Source organism: Tripterygium wilfordii, chromosome 16 (assembly GCF_013401445.1).
Source record: "Tripterygium wilfordii isolate XIE 37 chromosome 16, ASM1340144v1, whole genome shotgun sequence".
In the NCBI taxonomy this organism is placed as follows: domain Eukaryota; kingdom Viridiplantae; phylum Streptophyta; class Magnoliopsida; order Celastrales; family Celastraceae; genus Tripterygium; species Tripterygium wilfordii.
The window spans coordinates 4,801,373-4,821,660 of NC_052247.1; the positions used below are offsets into that span (position 1 = coordinate 4,801,373).

General features: G+C 36.9%; 3 protein-coding genes across 3 annotated transcripts; all 3 read right to left on the reverse strand.

Moving 5' to 3' along the window:
- Positions 1 to 1,712: 1,712 nt before the first annotated feature.
- LOC119980584 lies at positions 1,713 to 3,428 on the reverse strand. Its single transcript, XM_038823341.1, has 2 exons — positions 2,508 to 3,428; positions 1,713 to 2,199 (listed from the first exon to the last, which is right to left on the reverse strand). Exons 1-2 carry the CDS (start codon positions 3,418 to 3,420, stop codon positions 2,156 to 2,158), a joined length of 957 nt encoding a protein of 318 aa, XP_038679269.1. The 5' UTR covers positions 3,421 to 3,428; the 3' UTR covers positions 1,713 to 2,155.
- A 3,271-nt stretch (positions 3,429 to 6,699) lies between these two features.
- On the reverse strand, positions 6,700 to 9,039 carry LOC119980292 (transcription factor MYB1R1-like). The gene is made up of 3 exons (XM_038822928.1): positions 8,664 to 9,039; positions 8,020 to 8,228; positions 6,700 to 7,480 (listed from the first exon to the last, which is right to left on the reverse strand). Exons 1-3 carry the CDS (start codon positions 8,941 to 8,943, stop codon positions 7,016 to 7,018), a joined length of 954 nt encoding a protein of 317 aa, XP_038678856.1. The 5' UTR covers positions 8,944 to 9,039; the 3' UTR covers positions 6,700 to 7,015.
- Positions 9,040 to 13,841: 4,802 nt separating this feature from the next.
- On the reverse strand, positions 13,842 to 18,972 carry LOC119981279 (pentatricopeptide repeat-containing protein At1g74850, chloroplastic). The gene is made up of 4 exons (XM_038824339.1): positions 16,943 to 18,972; positions 15,933 to 16,247; positions 15,743 to 15,850; positions 13,842 to 14,666 (listed from the first exon to the last, which is right to left on the reverse strand). Exons 1-4 carry the CDS (start codon positions 18,787 to 18,789, stop codon positions 14,318 to 14,320), a joined length of 2,619 nt encoding a protein of 872 aa, XP_038680267.1. The 5' UTR covers positions 18,790 to 18,972; the 3' UTR covers positions 13,842 to 14,317.
- Between the last annotated feature and the right edge of the window lie 1,316 nt (positions 18,973 to 20,288).

A 20,288-nucleotide genomic window follows, 5' to 3' on the forward strand; every position in this document is an offset into this window, starting at 1 on the left:
AATGGCAGCATGCACGTGAATGTCTGTGGGTTGTTGCATGTATTGACTCAAATTATTCACTGCATAACTAATGTCAGGCCTTGTTATAGTGAGATACATTAATTTGCCAATTATTCTCCGGAATTGTTCTGGCTGCTCTAAAACTTTCCCTTGGTGAGCTGATAGTTTTATATTAATATCTATTGGTGAATTATTTTCTTTAATATTCATGAGATTGGCATCTTTAAGCAAGTCCAGTGCATATTTCCTCTGGCATATACTGATGCCAGTGGCCTTATGATGGATTTCCAGGCCTAGAAAATATTTCAATAGGCCTAAATCCTTGATCTTAAAACAAGACCCTATGTATTTCTTGACTTTATTTATTAGTTCCAAGTTATTCCCTCCTATTGCCATATCATCCACATAAAGTAATAGGATTATTATATCTTTTCTATTGTTGATATAGAACATTGAATAATCTGCTTTGCTCTGAGTGAATCCAAATTCAATCAGAGCTTGCCTACATTTTTCATTCCATTGTCTTGAAGCTTGCTTCAAGCCATAAATGGATCTCTTTAATTTACAAACTTGATCTTTGTGTTGACTTTCATAACCCGGTGGAGGTTTCATGTAAACCTCCTCCTCTAAGTCTCCATTGAGAAAGACATTATGTACATCTAAATGATGTATTTGCCATTTGTTCATGGCTGCCAGAGCCAAGAATATTCTGACTGTGGTAATTTTGACTACAGGAGCAAATGTCTCTTTGTAGTCAAAACCCTCACTTTGACTAAAACCTTGTGCAACTAACCTAGCTTTGTATCTCTCTATGGTTCCATCAGAATTATACTTTATTTTGTAAATCCATTTACATCCTATGGCTTTTCTACCTTTAGGTAGAGAAGTCATTTCCCAGGTATGATTATCTTTTAAAGCTTGCATTTCAATGTTCATAGCTTTGCACCAATTTTCATCCTGTATTGCCTCTTTATATCTTGTAGGTTCTCTATGACTATCAATAGCAGCAGCAAAATGCACATCAACAGATGAATGATGCACAACAAAATGCTCAATATAAGATGCAGAAACAGAGTCACAATAATAATCAGACAGATGAGAAGGTTTTCTTCTAGTCCTAGTATTTCCTGCTGCAACATCCCCAATGACTTTAGCAGTGGGTTGTTGTGTTTCTAATGTTGTATGTTCATAACTGTGGTTGTTCTGTGATTGACTATGTTCTGTGTGCTGTGGTTTCTTAAATGGAAATTCATGTTCAATAAAATGAACATCCCTGCAAACAAATATTTCATGTGTTTCCAAGTTCAGCATCTTGTAACCTTTAGTTCCCATGGGGTATCCCAAAAAAATGCAATGCACAGATCTAGGTTGAAACTTAGAACTAAGAGGCTTATTAATTTTAGCAAGACCATAGCATCCAAACACCCTAAAATCCTTAAAGTCCACTGGTTTATTATACATGATTTCATATGGTGATTTCTTATCTAGAATTCTACTAGGCATTCTATTGATTATGTAAACTGCAGTTTGTATGCAGTGTGTCCAGAATCTCTCATCCAATCCACTTTGGATTTTGAGAGTCCTGGCTGTGTTCAACAAGTGTTGATGTTTCCTTTCCACCACTCCATTTTGTTGTAGTGTGTAAGGGCATGATTTTTGGTGTAAAATGCCTTCAAGATTGTAGTAATCTTGCATAATGAATTCTTTTCCATTATCTGTTCTTATTATCTTTACTGTTTTGTGAAACTGTGTTTTCACAAAATTAATGAAGGTTTTAATATGTGTTCTAGTTTCATCTTTAGTATGCATCAAAAAAATCCATGTCATTCTTGAATAGTCATCAACTATAGTCAAGAAATATCTATGATTTTCAAAAGAAGGTGTTGAGTTAGGACCCCAAATATCCATGTGAATTAGTTCAAATATTGCACTGGTCTTGGTCACACTAATTTCAAAAGATTTTCTTTTCATTTTACCCAAATGGCATTCAATACAATTGTGAATATCTTGATACATGGGGATGGGCAAGAGCTTGGACACATTTTCAGTAGGATGTCCAAGTCTCTCATGCCATAACTTAGCACTAACCACTAGATTTACATTTTCAAAATGTCCTAAACAGTCCTTGGCTGCTTCATGCAATAGGTAAAGTCCTTTAATAGTGGTTCCCATCCCAGCTTTCTTCAATGTGGCTGCTTCCTGCAATTCACATTGATTTTCTGTAAAAATTATTGCACATTTATTGTCCTTAGTCAGTCTACTTACTGATATCAAGTTAAAATTAAAACTAGGCACACATAATACTCCTTTCAACATTATTTTATCAGTGAGCTTGACTTGTCCTATATGTGTTATTTTATGTTTAGTTCCATTGGGTAATGTCACATATGCATTAATGACTACATGAGATGCATCATATAAAGCATGATCATGAATGATATGGGCTGAAGCCCCACTGTCAATTATCCATTCACTAGAATGCTGAGTAAGTAAAGATAGTTTGTTACCTGCTACTGCAGCTGCAGTAGCCATAACTTGTTGATTCTCTGTTGAAGCTCCTTCTTGATTGCCTTTTGTTTTGAGGAACTCCACAATCTGTTGGCACTGATCACTGGTCAGCTCCACAGCAGTTGATTGATCAACAGTATTACCCTCAACTTGATTAGTTGAGTAGGATTTTCCCTTGGCATGGTTAGTTTTGAATCTCTTAGACGAGTTTGGAGGATAGCCATGTATCTTGAAGCATTTATCTATTGTATGCCCTTCTTTCTTGCAGTAATTGCAAGATATATTGTCCTTGTTGTTGGAATAGGATGACTTTGAACTCTGCTCAGAATCTCTCTTTTGTTTGTCTGTGTTCCTTGATTGATTGTACTTGTTGTTTGGCTTGAAATTCTGAGTATTTCCTGCACTGGTGAATTTCTTGAATGCCATAGCGATGGCCTCCTCTGAAATTGATTTATGAATGCTTGTAACCTTTTGCATTCTTTCTTCTTGAAGTAGCATATTGTATGCTTTGTTGACATCAGGCACAGGATTGATCATCATAATCTGGCTGCTAACATGATTGTAACCTTCAACCAAACCCATTATAAACTGCATGAGCCTCTCTCTATTCCTCTTACTCAGAAATAGCTTGTGAGTGTTGCAAAACTTACAACAAGGGGTTTCTTCATATTCTTGTAACTCATCCCACAAAGCCTTACACTTTGTATAATAATCAGTCATGGATAGATTCTTTTGTTTGATAGTGGTTAGCTCTCTGTAGATCTCAAAAATCCTTGCTTCATTTAGAACTGAATAAGTTTCCTTGAGATCTAACCAAACTTCCCCTGCAGTTTTCCAGGATGAGATACCTTGCATGATCTGTGGTGAGACAGAATTGGTAATCCATGTTTTAAGAAGGCTATTTGCTTGCATCCAAAGAGGATATAAGGATCTTCAACCTCTGGGACAGGTATGGTCCTACCACTCCACATATGGTAGTTGGAACTAGTTAGCTCAATAGAAATGAGTTTGTGGATAGAAAAATCACTAGGCAAAAAATTGTAGGGATTTGAGAAAGGATTTTGTGCCATAGTGTTCATAGGATTATTCATCACAGGTTGTTGTAAGAAAGGATATGATGGGATGGTAGTGTGAGTAGGAAAGATAGAAGATGGGGTGGGCAGAATGGGTTGAGAATGAACCTGTGAAGAAGTAAACAGTCTTGGCAAAGCTCCTTCATGTGATGAAGTTGCTGTGTGAGGCAGAGTTGCCTCATGTAGTCCTCCAAGTGGCATTGAAGTCACATGAACACTTGGTAACAATGGAGGTAGAGTTGTAGCTCCCCTCATAAAATTAGTAGCTTCAATAACAGCTGTTGAAACCATTGATGAAGTAGGTAGGTCGACACCAATAGTGTCCTGCTCCGATACCATGTTTGTAATTGTGATTGTTTGTGTTTACAGATTTCAGAAGAGGAAGAAGAAGAAGATAGATGGAAGAGAAGAAGAAGATGAAGAAGAGATGAGAGGATTTGCAAATGAAAACATTAGTACAATATGTATACAATTGGTGTCAACGGTCAGAAGATGTGACCTGCACCTTATTTTGAAACAAGTAAATTTGAATTAATAATAAAATATAATATATTGAAAGCCTGAATATATAAAGGCTATAACTAGACTTGTTGGACCTGTTGGGCCAACTTTGTTGTGAGAAAGAGAGCCCAAGACAAGTAAGTCTAATGAAAGACATAAGAGGCCCAACAAGCCCAATAAACCACAAAGCCCAAGAACCAAGCTTCAAGATGGTAGAAGCTCTGTCTTCCGATGAACACCACACCTTGATTTCCTCTTGAATCTTAACACGCGTCGAAAAGATTGAACAAGCAAACCTCCATTCTTGTCCTCATGCCACCAGCCGTTAGCCTTTGAAGTCTGAAAGCCAAACACCCTATACCAAAGCTCAGGCACCGAACCCAACCAGTCCTTCAAACCGCCATTGAGATAGTCATGCTAACTAGAAACTTGTAGAAAATGGCCAGAATAAACATGAACTTGCAAGAAAAACCATCAGTTCTGCGAATCGACTGTCCCAACCCAACTGAAGCCAGAGATCTACTAGAAAGCCCATCCAAACTAACCCCACTACAACCAGAAACTTTTCCATTGATTTCGGATAACAAATAAGGAAAATAAACCTTTTGCTTTTAATCTTCAAAATATCACCAAGTGAAAAAATTTCTCATGGAAATTGAATCCTCCTCTTTAGTATAGATCACACGTCTTGCATATGTAATGAAACATTTTATATTTGAACCCTTGATGAAGTCTCTCTCAACTTTCTTGAAAATTTACTTGTAAACTCATTTGAGTTTCATGCTTGAACCATAGGTTAGTTGAGGTTAAATAATTAAAATCTAAGCATATAATATCATAACATATATAGACTAATGTACATGTAAGTTTCCAGCTCAATTAAATATCATATAGTCATATAATAAGTCACATAAATCAATCGGATAATAACATTGCGCAGCAATTTCGGACAAATATTTGGGCAATAATTTTGAGCAAGAAAAAGTCAAAATTTCTTAATCATGTCTTCATGAAAAATGTTCGTTACGATGTAAATAATGTCTCTACCAAATTTCAGCTTAATCCGAATTCATTTGATATAAAGATAATCAGTGAGTTCACAAGTAGGTTTAAACCTTTTCAATAAAAACCAATTTCAAATTCAGTCACTTTGTAATTAAATTCATCACATAATGTATGTAATCAAATAGCACAATAATATTGGATCATCAAAATTAAAACGTAGGACGTTTGGTCCAACACCAGTCCCTCAAACCGCCATTGAGATAGCCATGCTAACTAGAAACTTCTAGAAAATGGCCAGAATAAACATGAACTTCCAAGAAAAACCACCAGTTATGCGAATCGACTGTCCCAACCCAACTGAAGCCAGAGATCTGCTAGAAAACCAATCCAAACTAACCCCACTACAACCACAAACTTCACTATCAACAGGAATTGTGACGCATCTTCGAAGATAGTGACTGTCAACCGAGGTTTGTGGAGTTGAGGACGTCAGGGTAGGAACCTGACCTCCTCATCGAGAACCCCCCCCCCCCCCCCCCAACGTCTAAAGGTTGGTTGCCAGAAAGGGAAAATCGCAAAAATGGATTTTTAGAGAGAGGTATGCCCGTGGGTATTAGATTTAAAGTTGAGAGATCCAAACGGTTATTAGGTGAGGTGATGGATGTAGGTGGAAAAGGGGCAGCAGGGTTGATGTCGATGTTTTCGGACCGTCGCACTGGGCTTGGTAATATGACGTCGATGTTGCAGAACCTAGGGAGACATTTTATTTTGAAAGATCAAAGCAATCGGACGGCTGATTTTTATTATGTTTTGATTATTAAGATTTTATTATTAAAAATAATTTATACCACATCAACACCATGAATCAAAGTCATCATCTTCATCATGTCGCATCCGCAAATGTTGTTTCTATCTGGTCAACCTACCACATAAACGGGTTGACAACCCTAAACAAGAAAAATCTGTTGGAGTTATTAGTTTGGAACAAATTCATACTTCGGATTACGAAGGTGCGACATTTAAACTTTCGACAATTAAATTGAATTTTCAAAAAAATGTTTCAGTGATCAAAAGTTGTATTAACTCTACTTAAAAGTATCCTCATCCTTTTCGAAGATCTTGATCAACACATACTTAAGCAGCCGGGAGATCGCGTTTCTCCACTAACGGTGTCACCCCACAAACGAAGGCATAGGAATAAACCCTCGTAAAGCCTCACCGGAAGGCCATAGGCATAAAGGATAAACCCACAGAGATTGATTCTAAATAAAACTGAAAAATAAACCAACCGATGAAAGGCTGGTGAAAGGGAATGGAAAAAACTTGTAGAAAACTAGAAATCATAGAAGAGTAGGTGTGGACACCTCGGATCTGCTGAAAATGTAAAAGATTTTGTGTTGAATGGAGTTTTCTTACTCAAACTTCTAGTCTTCTAGGAAGAGCGTGTTTACTTGGGGGCCATATATACAAACACCATAGAATTACTACCTAGACATATGTAACCACTAAAATGCATAATACCCTTACACGTAATTTGTCACAAAATATTACAGAAACAGTTATTTGCCACAAAATATTACAGAATATATATGTTAGTAGCAAAAGTTAACCATATAATCAAGTCGAAATTCACATAATGGATGGTAATGTCCATAACAGAGAAACGTTCCTATTTTACCTAAAAAACTTAATGCCTTGCCATAAACATATTTATGAACCAGAGTAACTGTCAGTTTCAGATGACTCTAAAAACAAACATAATTCAACAATAATCTACGATGATACAAGCATGAAACAACAAGTAATCCAAGACATGACAGTTTCTTATCTGGTCTGTACAACAAATAAAAAGGATCAAATTCTGGTCACCTAATTTTACTTGACCTCCATTCTTATCTAAGAGTGCACTTTCTTCATCCCCGTACTTCTCAAGCTACACTAACAATGCTATCTCCACTGTTAAGGCTTGATGTCACCTGAAAAGCGGAGTACCTTGTTGAAGAGTCTCTATGATTTGAGGGCAGAGACAACTTGAGCGACAAAGATGAAGAATCACTGGAGGAATTCCAATTCAAGCTAAGATCAGATGTTGTGGATGCATGGGGAGCTGGAATAATTGGGATCGGACGAATTGGGTTTTTCGTCACAAGACTGTCCTGATTGCTGTGTCCTAATGCAAGTGTTTCCATTGGATTATGGATAAGGAGAGGTGATATTACAGGATTGGCAGCCATGCCCACGGAGAAAGCTTTCAATGGAGTAAAACCACTTGAACTGCCAGTTTCTAGTGATGGAGGCAAAGGATGCGATTGAGATGTGGTGGCTCCAGTGATGTTGATGATGTTGTTCTCCTGGCCATGAGGCTGTTCCCCTTCCATTAAACTTGCAGTAACCTAAAACACAAAACGAGGTCAACACAAATAAACTAGTTTTACCCTCTATTCTGTTTCACAGAAACTTGGGATACAAAACCAATCTGATATTTCCAAATACGAGATTCTTCAAGAGCGCCACCAAAAGAACAACTAGCAGTCTAGCACAAGTGAAATGCATTTTCTAGGTTTTAAAAAACTCAAAAAGGAGATAACACTATGAAATCAAAATCAACAACCTTCAGAAGCCTTTTTCACTTAGCTTTCTTGCTTTATTTACTTTTTCGTTCTTCTTTTTTTATGAATAAAGTTCTCTAGCTTAACTCAAACACCCTATGTTCTTTGAAGAATCTCACATAAATCAAATGATGATGTAAGGCTTCAAATCTTTAGATAGGAAATATAAATTCAAGATTTTAGCTGTCTAAAAACCATAAAAACAAATCTTTAACATCCACTGAAAAAATTATAGTTATTAAAATTAATAAGGTTTAAGCTATGAACAGAATACACAGGAAAAGGCATAGAAAGAGTGGCCATGATTAGTTGAAGATAGCTACCATATCAGTCGTGATATCGAGGAGGCTAGATCTTCGTCGACGGCGATTGAGATTACTTCGCCTGAGAAAGTATTTCTGAGCATGGCTGGCCACCTGCGTAGGGGTGCGAGTTTTGACAAAGTTTCTGGAGATTCCTCTCCAATCTCCTTTCCCTATCTTCTGTAATCCAAGCAGGAACAGCTTGTGTTCCTCCTCTGTCCATGGAACTCCTTTTCATCATCCATAATCACAAACACAAACACAAATCATTATTTGATTAAACTTTCCAAAATCAATCAGTACACATAATTTATCAACAACAACTTTCACCAAGCTAATATTTCCTTTCTGTTTAGATTGCTTTTCAGTGGTAAAAGAAACCTCAATCATTAATCAGCTACTAGGACTCCCAAACAATAATAAATCAATATTCCACAAATTTAACAAAGAAAACAGTAACTGAAATTAAAAGTTATTTGAATCGCTCTTCCAACATTACAAGAAGATCGGAATCAATTAAAATAGCAAATTTTGACACACAAATCCACACATAATCTGATTTGCAACAATATCTTCGAGAGTAAATAAAAATTTTGTTGAATCAAAATGTAAACACAAATGAAAATAGGTTAGAGAATCGATGAGAGATCTGATCTGGATCAAACCTCGCTTGCGCTCGCGACTTCCATTGGATTGTTGAACGGCGTCGTCTGCGGATGCATAACTGGCAGGTGAATCCTCTTTGTTGTTGTTCTTGCTGATGTTGCCGTTATCGTTGTTATTCAAGTCCTGTGGCTGCTCATACTGCGACAAGTTGTTCAAGCTGACGCTCTTCCTCATCGAATCCACCACCACCCTAACCCCGAACAGCATAAACTCGCTGGCTCCACCGCCGGCGGATGAAGCGTTTGTGTCACACGCGCCAGACGGATTTCGCTCCATCATTCCAGAGCCAAAAGGGACAAAGAGTAATCTAAGACCGTACAAGTGTGCGGTGTGAATTATGTAAAGTCGGAGGAGCTGTGCACCAGCGCGTGTCTGGATCACGGTGTGTATTTATATTGGTGAGGACAGGATTGCGTGGCAGCAGGTGCGGTGTTACGTGGCATTGAAGTGGTCGTTTGTTTGGTTTGGATACCGAAAGGAGAGAGGAAAATCTCAACTTGAAATCTTTATGAGATACCATATATATGAATGAGTATTATTGGTTTGGGGTGTGGAGGCCTGCTGTAATTTTTTATGTAATATTTTGAGTCAATGATTCAAATTTTTTATTTTTTCATTTGGAAAAAAGAAGATTATATTCATAAATTCGATCAAAATAAATTCATAATTTTTCTTTTTTTTAAAAAAATTTAGATACCCCAAATCTTAATTACAGCGGGGTCCGCTGTCGTTTGTTTGGTTTGCCGTTTGATTCATTAATTTGATTGGGATAAGGGGAATAGTCATGGTGCTTCTCGGTTATAGGTAGGGTGAGGATAATGTTCTTTGACAATTCTTTTTTTTTTTTTTTAAAAAGAGAAATTACAATTTAAAAATTAATAAGCCGATAATAATGTGGCCTGGTTGTACAAAGTTTACAAGTTTAAGGACAGGTCATAATTTTTGGTATTTTTCATAGGGAGTTTTTATTAATATATTTTATGTGTGTTTGCTTTTTAAATCTAAAAAATAAATAATATAAGGATAATTTAAAAACCTGAACAGCGAAATTTGGTTAAAATAGCATGGGCAGAGCTATTAGTCTTGACGATTAAGACAAATCGAGTTTCCCTACAAAATTTTGCATAATTCCGAACTTATGAGTTTTCACCTTTTAAATTAAATTTCACTGTAATTTGCCTAATTGCATGAATTTCAATGTTGTTAAAATTGCAATCTTTGATGTCACTAAAAATTTCTCTATTTTTGAAAAAAAAACCATTTAAATTCACAACAAAATTTCTATTTTGAAAAAGTAATTCTCAAAACTTTAAAATCATTGAAATTTTACTGTTTTGAAAAAAATTGAAATTTCCATATGTTTTGAAAACTGTAAAAAATTTCCCTATATTTTAGAAACAGTGAAATATGTTCTAACTAATAAGTACCTTATATTGTTGTGGTTGTAATTAAAAAGTGTGCATTCAAAAATGCCCGTAACTAAAAGTACCTTTTGTTATATGTGTTTTTTTCACTATGATTTGAGAGTATTGCCTAAGAATATCAAAAATACCCGTATGACCCACTCCAAATCAAATGGGTGCGCCCCATTAGTTAATGGGTTGGGTATAGGTACAAATATTTTTATGGATAAAATAATGGGTATGAGGACGAGTTTTTTGAAATACAACCCGCTCCGTATCCATACCCGTATATGTTATTACTTATATTTTTTATAAATACTCATAATTTACTTATTTGTTTGCCTTTGATATATAAAATAGATATTAGTTTCACTCATATATTCATTTTGTACTTTTCATTTATTTATTTTTATACTTATTGGACTTCCTACCATTACAATTGACGATATTCTTACAATTAATGGGGTTTTCAAAATCACAGTTGTCGGGGACGAGTATTCCCTGCACTAACGGATACGAGGATGGGGTGAAGATTCAAATACCCAACAGATATTCTAGTGAGGACGGGTAAGGGTTTACCTAACGGGTACAAGGATGGATAAAGAGGCCCTGCCATGTTGATATCCCTAGTATTGCCTTTGTTTCCATTAAATTTCACTGTTTTAAAAAATTTCTCTTTCAAAACAAATAAATTAAATTCCACTGTTTGGAAAAATAGAACAATTTCACTATTTGTTTATCTGACTAAATTAAATTTCACTGTTTTGTTTGTGTGATTTCTCAGTAACAATATAAATTTCTCCATTTTAAAAAAATATTAAACATTTACTGTTTCCAAAGAAACAATGTTTTTCGGAGAAACAATGAAATTGCACTGTTTTGAAAAAAAATATTGAAATATAACTGTTTTTGCCTATTATTTGAAATTTATTGTTTTCAAAATTGCAATATTTTTGTCACAACAAATTTCTCTATTTTAGAAAAAAGATAAATTTCATTATTTTTAGAACAACGAAATTTTACTCCTATTTTTATGCAACTTTTTACCAAAGATCTTCAATGTTTACCCGTAATATATTGATTTCAAAGGATTTTCCATTCTCTACCAGACAAAGGTCCACGTTTTTAACCCAACAAATGACTTTTCCCTCTCAAATCGCACAAAAATCATAATTTCGATTTTCTTTTTCCGTCCACAACAACTACAACCACTCAATAACACAAACATAAATTTCACTGTTCTTAAATTTGCAATATTTTCCTGTCACTACAAATTCCTTTATTTTGAAACCATGAATCCGGCCGGTCAGCTACCATTTGTCTGGTCAATTTGACCTAAAAGAATGATTTGCTTACAAACAAGAAATGTTTACAGATAAAAGAAAAGGAGACTCCAATGGAAAAGATAATGGAATGTGAACCGTTGGTTAGGCATCTTTGCTTTCTGTAGATGGAGAAAAGAAGATATATTAGTTTACAATTGGGACCTATGATAGTGGGAAGGATAAGCCAAAGATAAGGTTTTTTGTGGGGTTACACTTCCACCATTATTTTCTTCCACCCACCATCACTTTTACACACAAAATGTCCTCTCATGTGCATTTCCATGTATCAATTTGCAACATTTCCATCTCTATATTCACGTTAACACTACATCTCTACAAAGATTTATTAAAGATGTTTGAAGAGACTGAATCAATTCATATACCTGAAAATTTTATATGATACTAAAGACCTGGTTATATTTAGGGGTGGCAAAAAATCATTTTCGAGTCGAGACGTGTTCAAGAAATATTTACTTGTCTGGACGTCTGGATCCTAATCCAGATTAGATTTCGAACGTAGTTAATGGACCAAACCCAGATTGATTTAAATCTAAACTAGTAAACCGGACAATAATCGAATTTGGGTTAGGATCAGAACAAATAAACTAGACAAGATTTTTCAATTTTAAATCGGAAATTTTTTATGTTTGGACCTGAATTTTGAACATATAATTTATATCTAAACTTAGTTTCATCCAAATCGAACAAATTCAATTATCCAGACATGATATAGTTTTGTCACCCCTAGTTATACTACGGCCAGTACACATAAAAAAAAAAGTGGATACCGATTCCATCCGCAGATGTCGAAAGCTTGATACCATCATATGTCAAATTATCGCAGGTTTATGTCGACATCATAGTTTTTAGGGTTTACCATAGCTTGATGAGTTTGCTTCAAAGGTTGGAAGAGATATTGTAATTGGGCAAAGTCGCACCAGCCTTTCATGTCTTTTTCTCATCTACTAGAAACTATAGGAGTTTTGACACGAAATTATTTTTAGGTTCTGCAGTATTGCACCAACCAAATCCACATCATGATAAGAAACTATTTTTTAACTTATGTCAAAATCAAATCATATAACAAGAATTGTAAATATGCACGTCTCTATAACATGTTTGTCTCCGGCATACATAAATACATCATATACTTAATCTAAACCCTAAACTTTGAAATCGCTTTGTATATACTTACCGTGTGTTTGATGGGGCGCGCGAGCGGCTTCGCTCCACCAAACACCAGCGGCTCCGCTGAAATTTCAGCGCATTTGCAATTTTTTTTTTCCAAAATGTGGGACCCACGATAATTATTACCACATTTAACAATTTCTTATCTTTTAAATTCTTTCTAATTCAACAGCTTTTCCGTTTGTGCGAACTTTTAGTTGGCCAAATATCTCATAACGTATTATACAACTTTAAGGTCGATTTGTTTTACACAATTTTTTTGCTAGCGTTGAAAATCAATTCAACCGCAATCTATTAAACGGACTCTTAGTCTAAACCCTAAGCCGCTTTGGAAAAGAAGAAGAAAAAAACATTAGAACAAGGATGCTCTCTCCAACATTTATCCTGAAACATCCACAGTATGTACTCTTACTTTATAAATATTTTTTAATAGAAAAAGAAAAAAGAAAAAGCATGTGCTCTTACTTATAACCTGTTGATCTTAAGAGTTGAAAAAAGTTGATGAGAATCCCACATCGGAAGATGATGGATTTGGAGCGTGTCGGGTATTCATCAAGAGTACATGACATCATTTGGCCTTAAAGAGTTTTCTTAGTGTCCAAGGAATTCAGTTCTTAATTAATGCATAGCATCACAATTATTCACACAGACACACACTACCCTACCACTACATATCTAGGCGAAAAATAATTTTACCTGAACTGCTAAAAACGCAATACCGTCAAAGTCATGGCCTTGAGCACTGAAATTCTTAGGGGAAAGGAAAGTGGAGGGAAAAGTTGATGGGCTCCAATCCCTTCATAATCTTTCTTCATCAAATTGGTAAAGATTCCTTTCCCTTTCTCTTAACTTAAAACTCCCAAACAAGAGACTTTATGAGTCTGATTCAACAAATGTGGAAACAAGAAAGGGCACACCACACATCCAATAGGGAATGGGGGAATCATATCATGATCAACCTCATTCAGTGATCTAAAATATCCACCTAAAGAAGAGGTTCAAAACTATGCCACAATTTTGAAAATGTCTTCATACTTTAGGAAATGACAAATGAAAAAGAACTAAAAAACATAAACAGAAAGTTTTAGCAAACATTTATAGACAGAACTTCAAAAAACCGGATTATTATAACCTGCGCCAAAACGAAACTATCATCTTGTTACCTGTTACCGTGGAAGCCTTGACACCCTCCTCATGATTTCATGCACCTACTTCAGCTAACAGCAGTTGAGAGTGCAAGCAAATTTAATATATAGGTGTCTAGAACTCTAATATCATGTTTCTCTTTCATTTCTGCAGTATAAAGCACATAAAGGTCAGTGAATTTTGAACTGGGCCAGTAGTTCAAACTACTCAAAAAAATAAATTAGAATGTGCAAATACAGTGTACATGCCCTTATAACAATTGAATTATCTAAAGCTACAAAATGAAAGTTCCCTCTCATCACTAGAGCTTCCTCATGCTGAAATAAGCGACCCAAAATGGCTTTAACACAAAGCTTCTCAGCAGCAGCGACAATTGAACATCCGCCAATTATTGTGCAACACCATTGTCAGACTAATTCAAATATTTAAGGCATTTGGAGGCAAATTTTGAACTGGTCACGGACTGCAGATTCGCTTGCCGCCAAGGGAATTCATTTGAAGATACAAGGGCATATATACTCTTGTTTGTTGTTTCAATGGTCAAAACTGTGGAAGCCCTCAAACACTGATAAGGGGAATTTCTGTCTCTACCTAAACTGTGCTTGTCATGAGTTCTGTGCTAGTCCTTATATCAGTTTCAGAACCAGTATCATTATTCTGAGCCTGCTGGGTACTATTTACACTACTAATTGATGTTTTTGTTCCCCGAGGAGGGAGTGAGGAGTTTATCAATGTAATTATCTGATCTTTGCTAGATTCGTCTGAGAGTGATTTTGCATCTGACAATATCCTCTTGAGCTGAGACCTCTGGCAGACAATTCGACCCTTGTTCCATCCCGGGAAGGAAAATAATGACGACACATTCTCCTGAAGGAAGGAATAGGCAGCCTTGGCAACAGGAAAATCACGTGTAATTGAGCTTTTCTCCATTTGTCCTCGTCTGATCAAAAGAATATCCATCACAATTAGTATGGAAAACAGATACACATCACAATTAGAAAGAAAAGAAGTCTAATGCAGTTGACAAGTTCATAAAAAATTGATATGAAAAAGAATGAACGAACAAAAGTCCAATTAAACAACAGAGGCCATCCAGTATATATCCAGTGGGCTTTTGAGAGGAATACACCAGTATAGATATTGGATCTGACAGCCATTAATCCAACCAGATGCAGCATAGGAAGCATAGACTAAAGCCCGCTACGTATCCAATGATCAAAATGTGTTGGCCTGGTCTAGCCACAACAGCCATTTTCACTTTACCATGCACACGTGACCCGTTGACCCAATGCAATCATGTCCATAAAAAATTTGATAACAGTTGAAACCTACCTTTTACTTCTGGCTAACCAACAAGTTAAGAATTAGTCTCCCTGAATCAAGGATGTAAACTACCGTGAATACATCACAACTCATAATAGTTCAACAAAACTAAGCAAATCATCAGTCCTAAGCTAATTCTTATTGGCTACATAAATTACTTCTCCATTCAACTCTTCAAAAGACTAACTACTTTCCTGGTTATCTGGGTGCATACTTTCCAGTCTTCAGAAACCAACAAATAATATCCTGCACAATTTTTTACATCAATATCTGCAATAATGGCAACCCATTATTATTTGGCACTAAAGCTTTGATGATGATGATCGATATATTCAGAATCAGATTCGTTAAAGACAGTGCAGGAAAGCACTTAAAGATAGATCTCTTAAAAATCAAAGACTAGTAATGAATGCACAAGTCAGAACAATTGGCCCAGTTCATGTTGAAGGTTCCATGAGGAAAATAGAAGACCCACAAGAAAACGGATAAGGTAGTGAAAATGGCTAGGATGGCCTATGATGCAACACTTAATCTAATTTAAGGCCTTCTAGAGTTAGCTAAGCAGAAATGGCACAATGCAGTCCTACCAAATCCCACTCCTCCTAGTCTCTCACTCTTCTCCCTTACCATCTCAAAAGGCGTATAAGGGAGGTATAGATAAAAGCAAATTGTACAGAGGAACACATGACTTACACAACCACAACAGTTGCTAGTTGAGGAAGCTCCTCCCCGTTCACAAACATCTTGTGCGTATCATTGAGCCAGACTGATAGTGCTGTATATGCACCACCTTCCCACATCCTGCAAAATTATCTATGTAATGCCAATAGAATCAATCATATCTTGGAAGTCTACTTGATGGAGAAAGTAACAGCCATGCTACCTGTGTACATCCACAGACCAGACAAGTTTGTTTCTGCGAAAAAGTTCAGGGAAAAGGCCACGGTTTGTTGCTTCAGTCAGAACTCTTGCAGCCCGTTCCTTCTGACCCATCCACCAAAGTGCTTCTAAAAGAGCATTGTAAAACCTCATACCAAGACCACGTCCCTCAGAGTTAAGTCTATCAAGGACATACTCTACCATTTGCCAGTTTGAGTCATCATCATAATCTCCAGTGATCATCTTCCCAATCACCTGATGGACATTGGACACCCTATTCGCATACATCTCACCCAGCAATTCATAGACATCATCCCATCTGAAAATTTTGAAGCTTGAGAGGTAAGATAAAGTATCAAACAAGAAAAACAAAACAACTTCAAAGGTTATATCCGACTCATGATGTGCCCACCCGGGGCTCAACTTATCAGCTAGTTAATAACTTGTATAACTTGTAAACAAAATGAAACTCCAAGATCATTTAAGATGAATTAAACGAACCCATCAGTGTCATATCAATCACTAATGATACATGCTCAAAAATAGTCTCTTTGGGCTTATGCATCATTCTGACATAAAAGCTTACAAAATTTGCAAGTTACAAAACGATGACGCAAAAATCACATCTTACAAACGACAGTACAACACAATCTGTTATGCGCTTGAGCTAAGGGTCAGAATATTAACAGTATCAGCAAAATGCTTGAATGAACAAAGTAAACATGAAGCGGAAATGATCAGAGGTCTGCTAGAGAAAAAGCAAAGGACAGTCGAGAATGTTCTATCTTTTTTTTATCAAACACCATCTTAATGATGGCCCATGATATATGAGAGTGAAAACTAAACAACTAAATTGATGAACCACAAGGGTTTAAAGCAGACAGCTTATAGCGTTCTTTTCTTTTAGATGATTTTGCATCTATGGCTCGAGTTATTACCAAAGACTCGCATTCAAGCTACGGCCGAGTAATTCAAAATTAACACATTAGAAATGAGAATTGAGTGAGTGCTAACCTGCCAGTCTTTGCATAAACTGCCAGCATCATGCAGTAGCACATTACACTAGGCAATATTCCAGAAGCTTTGATTTCCTGAAATTGCTCTTCGCTCTCATCAACGAGTCCAGCAATGCAGTAAACGCTCAAAACTGCCTCAAGCGTCCGATCATCAGGATCACATCTAACCTTTCTCATCTCCACATACGTCTTGATAGCTTCTTCATATCGACCCCCTTGTCTAAAAGCTTCAATAGCTCCATTGAAGGAATCTCTGTCCCTTGCAACCCCAGATTCAACCATTTTTGACAAAGTAGCTTCAGATTCTTTGAAAAGTCCTCCTCTAGCGAATGTGTGGATCAGTGAATTGTAAGTTTCAACAGTTGGGTTGCTCCTGGCCTCATTCATTGAGTTGAAGGCCACAATAGCTTCCTCATATAATGCACTTTGCCCATACGCTTCAATAACCCCATTGTAAGTCTTCGAACTCGGCACTATCCCTTTCTCATTCATGTGGAGTAAAATTTTCTTGGCATCCTCATGAAGACCACCCTTCCCACAAGCAAATATCAATCCCTCATATGTTTCCATGTTTGGCTCTACATTTTCCTCTATCATATCATAAAACAAAGTCAGCACCTCTTTAAAATACCCACCCTCTCCAAATACCTGTATCAGTATATTATACGTAGCTGCATCTGGCTCTGTATTACTGACTTTCATCTCAAGGAAGAGCTCACGAACATCATCATATCTACCACTCCTCCCATACAAGTTTAACAAAATACTGTAAGTTACAGCATTTGGCACACAACCTGCTCCCTGCATCTGCCTAAACACTCCCATTGCCTCCTTGATCGAGCCTGATTCCGAATATGCCTCTAGTAACACATTATAGGACGATATTTCAGGCAAATTTCCTCCAACCTCCATTTCCTTAAGAAGCTCCGAGACCTTCTCAAGCTTACTCAATTTCCGAAATGTCTCAACAAGATAATTAAATGATGTTATATCAGGCAATATCCCACCCTCATTCATGGTTCTAAAAACCATCTCGGCCTCATCACCTAAACCCCGAGCAGCACAAGCACTAAGCAGAGTATTGTAAGTCATAATATCAGGCTGTATTCCTTCATGCCTCATATCCGCAAACAAATCCAACAATCCCTCCCAACTTAACCCACCCCTAGCACAAGCATTTATCACAGTGTTATAAGTCAAGTTATTGGGAAAGACTCTCTCTCTTTTCATTCTCTCAAGAAGCTCAAGAGAAGTTTGGTACTGACCGTTACGCCCGTATGCATTAATCAAAGCCGTATAGGAGAATACGCTGCGGGGCACACCCTGGTTAGGCATTTCATCGAAAATCTCAGCGCACTTGTCCAGCAAATTCTCGCGGCCCAACAAGCTGATCATGATTGTGTAGATTTGCTCGTTCGGCTTGCACCACATCTGCCGTTGCATATACTTGAACAGCCTGAGTGACCGCTGCCAGTCGCCGCGTTGCGCGAACTCCTTGAATACCAAAGCGAAGTCGTTGAGTGAGAGCTTGTTCTTGTAGGTGTCGAGGCACCGGGCGATGCTGCCACGAGGAGGGAGGCTGCTGAGCTTGTTGGTTAGGGTTTCAACATCGTAGCTGTACTTTCCTTTCTGGACGGTGACAGAGGGGGAGCCAAAGACAAGCTCCTTCGGCTTGGCTCTGGCCTTGCCAGCGCCAGAGTAGGACCTACGGTCGTCGGAAAGGAAGGTCTGGTTGAAAGGGAATTTGGGAAGCCTAACGGGGAAGGAGAAACTGTGAGGATTAGAGTTGAGCTTAATGCGTGAAGGAGGAGAGTTGGGGATGAAGAGAGAAGGAGAGAGGGTCATTTTGGTAATTCGAATACCATTAGCTTCGTTTCGATGGATTGGAGCGGGACGGGATGTCGTCCGGCAGTCGTATTGGACGGAAAATGGGTCTTAATCAAGAACCGGGACGCCCAATCGTCGCAGAGGCGGGGAAGAAGTTGATGCCGGAGAGGGTGAGAGTTTAAAGTTAGACTTAGAACTATCTTGAAGAAAGGACACGTGGGAGCTTCTGTGGATAAGGAGGACATTGGGCTTGGAGCCCCAGCGCCATTGTTATGGACTTTGCCCGAATTAGTAACCGGTTTATAGTCTATAGCGGGTGGTGAACCGGACCACCAATTTTTTAATTTGTTAATATATAATCATAAATTTGAAAGCAATTTAAAAAGGATAAAATCATAAGGGCACTCAAAAAATTAGATATATTCTCATATTCCTATTGGACGTCTTCTGTGCACTGGACAAGAGATATTCTGATTATAACCTTGGGGAATAAGTGTTTAGGTTTGTGATGTGCAGGGGCAGAGTCACAATGAGGCCTGGGGGCCTAGACCATTGACTTTTTAAAAAAAAAAATTATGACCCAATTTGGGGCTAGTTTGGTAGAGCATTTGCAAAGTAGCAGATATGCTAACAAAAATGGTGGTAGCAGAAATGCTGGACAATTTTAGTAGCAGAAATGCTGGCTGAATGCTGAGTAGGTGTTTGGTTGTACTTTTGTTGTTAACATTTGAGCTGTGTAGCATTTTCTGATAAATTACGTGCGGGGGTATTATGCATATTTGTTGTATACGCTGTATCCGAACAAACAATATAATTATTAAAAATAATATGATGACTTTTAAATTAATTAAAGATAATAATAACATATAAATTACATAATTATCAATTTGTTAGCATTTAATTTATTTATTATTTTAATTATTTAATGAGAATGATTTTAATATCCTGTTCGTGCATTCTATCCCAATAAATCAGGGGTAATGGTGGAATAACATTAACTTACCAGGATAAAAATGAGAACAAATTACAAATGCTCCAAAAAAGCTCCTCTAAAGTAGCATGTGAGAGTTCAACGAAAATGCTGGTTAAAAATCTCTCGTTTTTTGTGCTTTTCAATTGTTGTTTGGTTGAAACTAGCTTTTCTACTCAAAAGTAGTAGAAATGCTCCTCCAAATTGTGTACCAAACGGGGCCTTGGTAAGGGTTTTTTACAAATATTTATACTACTTGTTAGTAAAAATGCTAATAGCCATCTTAACAACAATTCTCGTGCACGTAATTCGAGAGATTTTGACGAGCATTTTATATTAGTTTTGAAATGCTACAAATTTCAAGCATTTCACTAACATTTTCCTAATAATTATCTCTTTTGTCCTCATTAATTGTTCTTATTTCTATTATACCCTGACTATTGTTAAAGGAACAACAACAATCTTTTAGGGTTGAAGCTACGCCATACTGGTATGTGAAGGTCATTGATGTGTGAAGCCCATCAAGACAATCGACAAAGCGATAACC

Coding starts and splice junctions, on each gene's coding strand:
- LOC119981279 (XM_038824339.1), bottom strand. CDS start 18,789: ATGACCCTCTCTCCTTCTCTCTTCATCCCCAACTCTCCTCCTTCACGC. Junction 16,248..16,942: donor GTTTATGCAAAGACTGGCAG/GTTAGCACTCAC, acceptor CAAAATTTTCAG/ATGGGATGATGTCTATGAAT. Junction 15,851..15,932: donor TGGTCTGTGGATGTACACAG/GTAGCATGGCTG, acceptor ATAATTTTGCAG/GATGTGGGAAGGTGGTGCAT.
- LOC119980292 (XM_038822928.1), bottom strand. CDS start 8,943: ATGATGGAGCGAAATCCGTCTGGCGCGTGTGACACAAACGCTTCATCC. Junction 8,229..8,663: donor AAGTCGCGAGCGCAAGCGAG/GTTTGATCCAGA, acceptor GATGATGAAAAG/GAGTTCCATGGACAGAGGAG. Junction 7,481..8,019: donor TCGATATCACGACTGATATG/GTAGCTATCTTC, acceptor TTTGTGTTTTAG/GTTACTGCAAGTTTAATGGA.
- LOC119980584 (XM_038823341.1), bottom strand. CDS start 3,420: ATGCAAGCAAATAGCCTTCTTAAAACATGGATTACCAATTCTGTCTCA. Junction 2,200..2,507: donor TACTGCAGCTGCAGTAGCAG/GTAACAAACTAT, acceptor TGTGAATTGCAG/GAAGCAGCCACATTGAAGAA.